This window comes from Rhea americana, unplaced genomic scaffold (genome assembly GCF_003343005.1).
Source record: "Rhea americana isolate MKP2758 unplaced genomic scaffold, rheAme1 scaffold_17, whole genome shotgun sequence".
NCBI lineage: Eukaryota > Metazoa > Chordata > Aves > Rheiformes > Rheidae > Rhea > Rhea americana.
In genome coordinates this window covers 8,242,976-8,253,504 of record NW_028185816.1, presented here as the reverse complement: position 1 = coordinate 8,253,504, position 10,529 = coordinate 8,242,976, and the positions used below count along the sequence as shown (strand labels likewise).

The 10,529-nt window shown below is 34.6% G+C and overlaps 1 protein-coding gene across 6 annotated transcripts in view; it reads left to right on the top strand.

Annotated features, from left to right (window-relative positions):
- The window catches only part of LOC146598165 (uncharacterized), a 43,643-nt gene extending 33,184 nt beyond the window's left edge, over positions 1 to 10,459 (top strand). For all 6 annotated transcript variants that reach the window (XM_085300940.1, XM_085300939.1, XM_085300938.1 and 3 more), the window contains 8 exons: positions 262 to 413; positions 2,053 to 2,212; positions 4,572 to 4,724; positions 5,817 to 5,984; positions 7,540 to 7,637; positions 8,005 to 8,139; positions 8,944 to 9,058; positions 9,832 to 10,459. In XM_085300940.1, the coding sequence (XP_085157066.1) occupies positions 262 to 413; positions 2,053 to 2,212; positions 4,572 to 4,724; positions 5,817 to 5,984; positions 7,540 to 7,637; positions 8,005 to 8,139; positions 8,944 to 9,058; positions 9,832 to 9,990 (1,140 nt within the window). In that variant the 3' untranslated portion in view covers positions 9,991 to 10,459. The remainder of the gene's footprint in view (positions 1 to 261; positions 414 to 2,052; positions 2,213 to 4,571; positions 4,725 to 5,816; positions 5,985 to 7,539; positions 7,638 to 8,004; positions 8,140 to 8,943; positions 9,059 to 9,831) is intronic.
- The last annotated feature ends 70 nt before the right edge of the window (positions 10,460 to 10,529 follow it).

Genomic DNA, 10,529 nt, shown 5'->3' with positions numbered 1-10,529 from the left:
TATATTTCGTTGTAGATTGTTTTTGTAATAATGCTGAGAATGCTTAGAGATGCTCTGGAGTTTAACCTTGCAGTTTGTGTGAGTGCTAAGAAAACATAATCTGACTAGGGAAGGTATGGTTAGAATTTGAGAGATTAGGTAATCACCCTGTTAAAGAGGAGCAAATGAGAAAGCTAAGTCTGTAGTTAGAACTTTAGCACTGCTGAATCTTCAGTAGTACGGTTTTCATTCTGGTTCACTAATCCTGTTTATTAAATACAGGCTAAAGAAGGAGCCAGTCTTGCAGCCATTGAGATATCAAAACTGAAGAACAAGGTTGATGATTTGGAGAGAGCGTTGCATCAGACAAAGGCCTTCCAAGCAGAAACTGAGAGAGAGATTGCATCATACCAGAATGAGCTTGCTGGATTAAGGTATGTATGTTAAATTTAACAAATAATGGATGTGGCTTTTGTTTAGAATTCTTCAGTGGAGTTTGGAAAATGATGAGAAATAGACATAGAAATAAAATTTTGTCTGATTTACCAGAAAGTAGGATAAGAATGTTTCTGTAATGTGTTAAGTCAACTTTTACGCTGTTTTCTTTATTCACTGTTATCTTTGTCTCTTCATGAATATAAAATAGTAAATGAATAAAATTTATTTATAATTAAAAATATATAAAATTTATAAATAAAATTACATAAAATGTAATGGTCTCTTTGTGAATATAAAATTTTGAACAGTCTTAATTGAATGATTTCTGTCCTGTTAGCGACTAGGATATATGGAGCTGTAGTTTGAGAATCTAATTTCTATGCTTGATATCATATTCTCTTCTCAACAAAAGTAACCATTTATTTGGTTGAACATTTTCCCCCTAGATCTCTCTCTTTAAAGATGTCTGAGATGTTGTGTATTTAGCCAACTACAGTATTGAAAATTAACTTCATTTCACATCTGAGCAATATTTTTGCAGATTCAGGGGTTCACATCAGCATTTCTCACAACTCATATCATCTGTAATAAATAAATGAATAATACACACATTGAGCATAATCCTGTGAACACTTCCCGAAGTCTGCAGGTTGCTTTTCACATCTAAGACAGCAATAGTCATTTTAAAGTGGTGCTCAGTGGGGGCACTTCAGGATTTGGTTATCTTAGACTGCTGTTCCAGGTAGAACCTGTAAATTAAGACAGATTCTAACTAAACTTGTGCAGATAATTAGAAGTGAGAAAGCAGTTATGATCAGTTCAGTGGTGTTAATTTTGTTTGATGGACAGTATTGTAGTGTCTTACTGCGTTTTATTGTCTATAGTGCAATTTCTGTAATTAAGATCTGCTTCAARTAGTATCTGTTTTATACTAGAAGTTTGAGGGGGAGGATGTAGATCAAAAGGTCATTCCCAGATTTATCTTTGCAAATATGAACAAACAAGCATGAATTTGTGAAATCTTACTCGAGCTGGTAGACTTGAGCTGCGGACAGCATGAATAGTCTTTTTTCAAACTTCAAAAGCTTATGTTAAATTAAATCTTTCAGAATTCAATTTGCTTTTACACCCTTTGTGATACTGCCTGTATATGACAGCGTTTTCTGTTCATGTGGCATGTTTGTTTATTTCATGAAGTCTTTTGAGTCTAGGGTATGCCTCTTCAAATTCAAGTACTTGAAATAAGCTAGAATATTTTGAGCAGCACTCTATACTGCTACAACCTAGAGCTGCTTTGCTGCCCAACCTTATTCTTCAGGTAGCTCAGGTATGTATGCTGCATTAACAGATTTTTGTATCTTTACAGTTGATAAGCTTCGCTGGTCTCCAAGCTAGCAAGGCATACATGATATGATTGTGTTCAAGGCTTTATTTTCCAAGTTTTTTGTTAGCAGATGTCTTTAAACTGAAATATGTACTGCAAATGTTCATATAGTGCTCCATATATGAATATTATCTGCAATTAGGAACTACCATTATTTATTTCAGAAATACCAGGGAGCACAGCTTTGTCTTCTCATTGACTTGTATGTACTATATTATCATTAAACAGCTAGTTTAATATTTTATGTTCAGAATGGAAAAAGACCTCCTCCTCTCAGAGTCCCAGGCATTGCGAAATCGATACGAGATCACAGTTGCTGAGAAAGACCAACAGATTGCAGAACTACAGAAATTGCAACAAGACATGATTGTTAAGAAATCAGTCTCTGATGGAAGCAATTACCCAGTAAAGGTAAAGAAACAAAATGTAACAGGAGGTATAAATCTACTTTGATCAGTTAGTTGCATTAAAATCGCAAACTGCTTCCCAAATGAGAACGGTACAGTGCATTATATTGTAGGAGGGGAGATGGCAAGATTGTTGTATGTATTTCAGTACCACATTGAGGTCAAAACAGCAAGTTACAACTACTAGCAAATGAGTTGCAATAATTATCTTAACATTGATAACTTGCTTTAAACAAAGAATTATGAGTTTCTCGTGTATTGATAAAATAACAGAGGGAGCTCAGCATCATGATATATTTTAATGGTCAAAAATGTGAAAAAAACTTTCACAAAGAACTGTCAGGAATCTGTTATTGATACTTAACCAAAACGGAGTCACAGTTTGCTGTGGTTAAATGGTAAGGTAACAGTATTTGCTCATTACTGAGTTAGTCATATTAATAGGTCACTTAAGTAATCTTGTAATTTACTGTCATAGGTTAGTTAAATCCAGAATATAATATGAACAGGTTCAAGACATGGTTCAAACCAGATGAATGAGTGGGAACATGCAAATGCTCAACAGCGGGCCTGGTGCTGCCAGATTCGGACACAGATGTTGGAAAGGAAAAAGAAAAACTAATGCAATTTACAGGATTCTCGGTTAATTCTRTCAAATCAAGAGAAGGACAAGGAGGTATCAGACAGCTCAAGGAAGAATTCTTCTAGTAGCTGAGATGAAACATGTTATGTCCGTGAGCAGGAATATTAATTAAATCTGGCTTCTTGTGCCAATTTCATATGTATGATGTCTCTTGTTATTCTCACCATTTTAATACCAATGTCCTTTGTGTTCCTATAATACACATGTTCAAAGACAATAAGATGCTGTACCAACACTTGTAGGGTGCTAACAATGTATTTGTTGGCCGCCAAGTCCTTGCATACTGATTGATTTGATCAGCTGCCAAACACCCTGTAGTGCAGCTGAGTTCTGCCTGACTCTCTCTTGGTAGGTAGTACAAGTTGGATTTGTCTTCCCTAGTCACCAGTCATCACATTAAGTGTAGAAACATCAAAATTTCTTGAGACATTGACTTTTTTCCCCCTTCAAATTTGATTTCAAAATTGACTGACCAATTCAAATGTTAATGGGGGAGCAGACAGACAAACAAGATGGTTTTCATATTTCTCATTTTTAGAAAACTCATATAAATCAAATGAATTGTTTAGATGCTGAAAAAATAGTAGGAAAAGTGACAAGAAACATTTCTTGACTAAATCATTTGTAGACTATTTCAACTCAGCTGCTTCACAGTAGTATTGCATTGCAATATAAAAAAAGTTTCAAGAAGGAAGGTGAAAAGCATGATACAGAAAACAGAAAAAAGTAATGAAAATGGAATTGTTAACAGTAGGAAAGAAATAAATACTTAATAGTAGTGAAGGATGTAAATAGGTGAACAGAGAGTCTGCATTCTCCTTTCTTGTAAACCCAGAATAAGCAACATTCACCAACAGCTGCAAAATTAATAAAAGGCTATGCTCTTTCAGGTACTGGTAACATTTTTAAGAGATATCATTACTGCAATGTGTTATCAAGCACACAGTTTTTAACAGGATTCAAAAAAGAATTGGAAATTACACTGATAGCAACAATTTTCAGTATTTGTTGCCTTGATTTGAACAAATTATTAAATTTCATTCTTCAGAACCTAAATCAATCTCTTAATTATTGAAAACTAGAATAGGACCTAATTGAGAGGGAGAAGGGAGAGATGTGCCTAATGGAAGCATTCTTGCACGTCCTCTGAAGCAGCTGGAGCTTGCTTCTGCCAGGAACAAAAATACCCGATTTAGAAAGACAACAGCTGAGACCCAGTCTGGCAATTGCCATCTACTTTCATTAAAGGTTTAAAGAAAGTGTTTTTTCAAAATATTATTCTTATTTGCCTTTTCTGTTCCAAGAGAAGCAGAAGAGATTATATTTCCTTTAATTTCAYTAAAAACATCTTAGTCAAGTTTATGCCTATCATTTGCTATTCATCTTCTGCGATTAAATCATGAATAAAAGGTATTGAACAGAATGTCTGTTGGGATATAGAATAGTTTATTTTTTATACATATTGTAAATTTAACTATTAATATTATTATATTTGTAATATTTAATGTTTATATTTCTGTTGAAGTGTTTAAGTTGAAAACACTTTTTAGTTTAATCTTTATATAAGTAAAATCTGTTGTCAATGTGGGATTAACTTCTGAAAAGATCTTTTCAGAAAAGGAAATTGTTTAGTCCATATGTATATTTAGTGTTGGAATTATATATAATTGTTTAGAAAACTCTCATACCTTTGGCCCTGAATATATTAATATTTTTTAAGTTTTTAGAAACTGCCTCCCTTGCTGGAAGTGCAGACATTCCTGAGGAAATTAAGCATGTTTTAGCTGAGAAGAATCAGCTTCAAAATGAACTGCAACGTTGTCTTCAGGAGATACACCAGAAGGATCTTCATTTTCAGCAGATTAATTTGAAGGTAATTTGAAACAGCATCCTAAATGGTTGATGTGACTCTGAACTGGTATCAACATACAAATATTTTTCACTGTTAAATTGATAGTATGTTGTATATTTCAAATTTATAGTGCTTTAAAACTTGGAATCTTCAAAACAACTGTGTTGGCTCTGGCTAGAAATTCCATATGAAACCTCTATAATGTCTTTCTGCTGCAGCTTTTGTGACTAGTTGTTTTACTGAGAGGTTTATTTGAATCTGCTTTCTAAGGAGATTGATGGGGCATTACTGAAGTTCTGCTCAAAATAAAATATTTTTCATTATAGACATAAACACACGTCTGTCTTAGCTGGAATAAGATCTTAGCAATCTCATACCAAATTTAAAATGCCTCAGAAATGTTTCCTTACAATTTCTTGATGAACCAGTTTGTGGCTGTAAAGATGGTAAATAATGTATGTTCAGTTTGCAAAAGTTTATAAACTTTCTTGGAAATATTTCCCTAAACCCTTACCTTTCTCTTTGTAGCCTAGTATTCAGAGCAAATCGGGCTTATGTGTCCTTTCAGCTGTCGTCTTTGTCTGTCATTGCATCTGTTCTCCCTGCTTCGCCCAACATTAAACCTAGTAATAATTTCCACCAAATTTTGAAACATACATAGAAATCTCCAGCTCCTACAAGTAAAGATGAATTTCTAAGAGAGGAGACCCAGATGACTTTCTGTTTTTGAAAAGATGAAAACTTGACTGCTGTCTGTTCATTGACTGCTTGATGAATATGTGTCAAGCTGGCTTGTATTGCATTGTCCTGAAGTAGCAACTACGTATGCTGTGTTTTCCCAGGTGGTGATGTCAAGGGAAATACAGGGAGGGCATGGGGGAAAACCTGCAGTTTCTGTTTTGGGGATATTAATGATAGAAGARATAAATACATGTGTTTCATTATTTCTGCAGTTTGTTAAACAACTAGTTGAATCTTACCAAACTGTGACCTTGCCAAAAAGTTGATGCACTGATGCACTTTTTAAAAACAGTATTCAGTCTCAATTCTGTAATAATTTCCTGGAGGAGATAATTCCTGAAATTTATTTATTTAAATGTTAATTTCTTCCAGGTAGTGCAGTCAGCAGAAGAGAATGCCATCTTGTCTGCCCAATTGAAGACTATGTCTCATACTCTGAGGGATAACCAACTTCGTTACACTGATTTGCAAAATCGCTATTTAAGACTAGAGAGGGAATATCAGACAATGCAGGTGACACCCTTTCAAGGCACTGTTCAGGTAAAATGAGTATATGCAAGCATTATTAAGTTTTTTTTTCTTCTATGCTTATGTGTTTGCTAGTTTTCCTATGCTGAACACAATGTAAATTGTTTGTATTAGTACTTTTGCTTTTGCCCATGAAGACTTATAAGGAAGATAATTGTCTGTATTGCTCTAAAGCTATTTTTTACTTGATTTTTCAGTTAAGGTAGGTGTTCAGAGATGCTTTTGTGATTCTGAAGTGTCTTATTTTTTGAATTGGCCTACAGCTAACAGAGGTAATATAATCATCACTAATAATTAGATTGTTCGGGAATTAGTGATAATTTCCCAGCAGTTGTGAACCATTTGCAAGATGTCTGAGTAATATTTTCAGAAGTGAGGTCCATACAGCCTGTTCAGCATTTCTCTACCTTCTGTAATCTCTCATAAATGTCTATAATCTTTCCTTTGTGATCTCTTTACTTTTAAAAAGTCCTCCTGAACTCCCTTGCTTATTCAGTAATGATCTGTTAATACAAAACCCTAACATACTGTACAGATTCTTATGTAAAATACCCTTTTTTTTCCAGAAAGATAAATAAAAGCAAACAAGAACAACTATGAACTGGAAAAGGAATGAATCCCACTCTTATCTCACAGACCACTCCAACTCCACATCCATCACTGTTTGCTTGCAGAGCATGGGGCTGCTTGAGCAGAGTTTCCAGTGTTTTCACACAGCCAAATGCTCACTAGTTCTGAATTTAGGCATAGCTAAAGGGCATACTTTAAGATTTATGTCAGGCATAGATTATCTGAGAGACGATAAAGGGAGATTTTAGATTCCTAACATCATCTCTTCCTCACATACATAAAGCTATCTATTCCCAAACAGTTAATTACTGCCACCCCTGCTGCTGATCCCAGCTTGCTCATGACTTGTCTTCAACCTGCAGCAGGTCCCAGAATTTCTGCCCTCATCATGTTGTGTATGTTATACCATATAGCAGGAATTTAGGCAGCTCTATCTGCAATGACCAGTTAGATAGTCAGAGGGTATCATAAATACTCAAAATATCCTGGGCAAATTCTGTGCCTGGAATGAAGTCCACAAATGCAAGATAAAGAACTCAGTACTGCACGAACATCTTAGCTACCTCTGTGTGAGCTGGCTTCTGTGTATGGCACAGTGTGATACCACACACAGTTTATCTGAGATTTTGTTAGCAGAATAGCTGCATTACTTATGAAACTATGGTCAGTGTTACATAAGCATAGAAACATTTCTTTCACTTCAGATAACTCAGAAGTTGCTGCACAGTCCTGTACTATATAGTGTACATGTACCTTTCAAGTCCAGTTGTTATCCCAAAACTGGGTTCTGTTCTGCAACATGAACAGTCATTTTTCTTTATCAACTTTCCATTGGAAAACAGGTTTAGAAAATTGTAACTCCAGAAATTAATTAATTAAAAGGTACATTAGGGGTTTGTTCCACTACTCTGTGCTGCTTATGACTTCTTTAATTGAAATAAAAATTTATATAACTAGAAAAACTGTGACTGGCTCCCCCCCCCTTAATATTTTCCAGGATGAAGTTAGAGCAGAAGTTCCCCCAGGAGCGCCACAGGAAAGATCTGCAGTTATTGTTGAGATAGACAATATGGAGCTAAATGAACTCAGAAAAAGGTCAGGACTGAGAGCATGTATTAGAAATATTATTTTCCTGACAGTTATGTTTTAAGAATAAAAGTAATACTTTTCCATCTCGCCAAGTTTTTTTTTTTTTTTTGGGGGGCTGGATTTATAGTAGATTAAATGGGGGGGGGGGCTGGATTTATAGTAGATTAAATGAATCTAGTCATATTCTTGAATTATTATTATTTGGTGATATTTAAAGTTTACTTTTGTAAAGAGATATGCTTATAGATGACTTTATTTCAATACCTAATCTAAAGCACACAATTTATTTTTATAACAAAAAATAAATTCTTTAATAAAAATGAYGGAGTTAACTCTTTCATTACATAAAATATTGACTTCTGTTTTGTCTTAGACTTGCAGAGACTGAGCAACAATATGATTCAGTGCAGCAGGCTGTCTCCCAACTGACAGAAATGCTGTCAGAAGAGAAGAGAAGAAGAGAAGCTGCGGAGGAGGCTCTTGGACTTTCTGAGGAGCAAAGTAACAGGTAAATATTCTTGGAAGACTTTTTGAATTTTTCTTTAAAAAATACATAGCAGCTAGACTGCTAGATTAAGTCCTCCCAKGAATGTGAAATAACTTGCACGTTTGGAGAGTTTAAGCCATCTTTCCGTTCCCCTTCCACTTCCCCTTGGGCGAATGCATGGTGAGGCTTTCTGAGGCACTAAGGTTGTTTTAAATGCATAGTGTGCTACTGAACTGAAAATCTGAGTGTCAGATTTTTTGTTTGCCTTTGTTTTTAATGAAATTACTGATAGGAAAAGGTGTTAGCTTTCTGAGGCAAATAATAGAACCTGTTCGTAAGTACATGCAGCAGTGAAAGTCTGTGGTCCTGCATGTGTGTGGGTTCTAGCGTTTTGAAAAGCTAGACCTAGTCTTTTAATCAAGAGTATATTAAGAGTTTTGTGATTTTCTTTTAATTTATTTTTTTGTTTCTGATGTTGGACTCAGTAGTTGGTGGTATTTTTTTTTTGCCAAGTTAGTAGAGGTTAGTTGATTTAAAATATGTTTATCCATCTGCCTAAATAAAATCTCTACCACTGTAGTGATCAGAAAATCACTATTTAATGAACTAGAGAGGATGGTGGCTATTCTGAATAAATGAAACATCTTGAGAGTAGATTAAAAATAGAGACTTTAAAAGACCTGGCAACATAAACCCCATCTTACTGCTTTTTGTGGGAAATCTCCCCSAGTAATTTAAGTATGCAAAATAATGTTTATAATGGGAATTTGGTACTTCTGAAAAGTAGATAATTCAGTATTCTGTACTCTTTCAATTTTTCTCTAGATTTGAAGTAAGTGGTTACAGGTCTATACCTACAGAATACACTGTTCAGATGGAAACTGAGGAGGAAAGAGAAGCCTTAATTATCAATCCTAGTGAACATGTTATTGTGCGAAAGGTAAATAAATAAGAAGCTTTTAAAAATCCTGAATTATAAGCTATTCAAAAGTGGTGTGCCCATTGTATACTGCAAATGGGACTGAAGACAGCACAGAATGTAAACACCATTGTGTTAGTCCTTCCTTTTCCACATTTTCCCTCAGCCTTACCTGTTTCTCTTTGAACTCTCATTCATACTTGGTGCATGGATTTCTCTTCGTGATTACTGAGAGTTACTGATTTTTGAGTTGTCCTTTTCCTATGTAAACAATGGTATGAATCAGCTACTTCTATGATTCTGCCTTGTTTCTGCTCGTGAAAGCTAAATGTGAAGTGTTCTTTTATGGTGCTAGATATCATAGGGGTGGTAATGCCATGAAGAGGTTCATTCAAAGTAGCATACTAAGTATGGAAAATATATCCTTGATTTCTTTCTGTTTGGGTTGACACGTAATACCTTATTTATGTTCGTATTGAAATGTCACTTACCATATTACACACTATACATGTGGATGTTAAATAAAACGTGTATGAATGTAATTATTCTTGTACATCTCTAGTAAGTATGTATAATTATATAACACACAAATATCCTGTATCCTCTTTTCCTCCACTTTTATTAATATTATTTTCTTTCTGCCTTTAAATCCTTTGTGCTAATGACCTTTGCTGTGGCATCCATTACTGCATGCCAGCTAGAAGGTTTATAGTGTCCCCAAAAATCTAGGTTACAGTGGAGCTTCTTATCTGTCTTCATGATTACTTATTTGTTATTTTTTGTTTCCTAACCAGATGAAAGGAGGAGCCCTTTCCTTCAGAAGATGGCTTCGAGGGCGAAGTCTTTACTGTTCTAAGCTGCTGACCTCCAGAGCAAAATCACGCTATTTATTCCTTACATATCTAATGACACTACATATTATTGTTTTATTGTGCCTCACTGGCATTCTCTAAATACACTGCATTTACTGGGTAAATTATTTTACTATAGGTGATGGTGTGCCAATTCAAGATATTAAAGTTTTCACATGCTGCTGTTAAGCTATGCACTGGACACGGTTGTATATATTCTTGATATACTCTGTGAATCTTGAGCTTCTTATAAGAAATTTGTGTATATCACAGTTGCTCCAAAGTTGACTTGAATTGCTCTTTAACAGTGGAATATTATATTTGCTAAGGAGAAAATATTCCCCTCAGTTTGCCCTATAAAGGAACTGCTGCATACAATTTATTTAATATTGTCTGTGAGTACATAATGATTGATTACTACTGATTGGGTTGTAAATGGTATCTTTTCTATATAAAATTTATTTTAAGAGTTAAACTATAAATTTTAAGGAATGTTCATCTATTACTGTTTATTGACTTCTTGATTATAACAAGAAGTTTTATAGAGTGCAATAAAGGAAGAACAACTGGATTTTTGATGGGTTTTCCTTTGACTGAAAATAAAATGTTTAAGAAGTCAGTGTTCTTCTGTGGCTGTATGA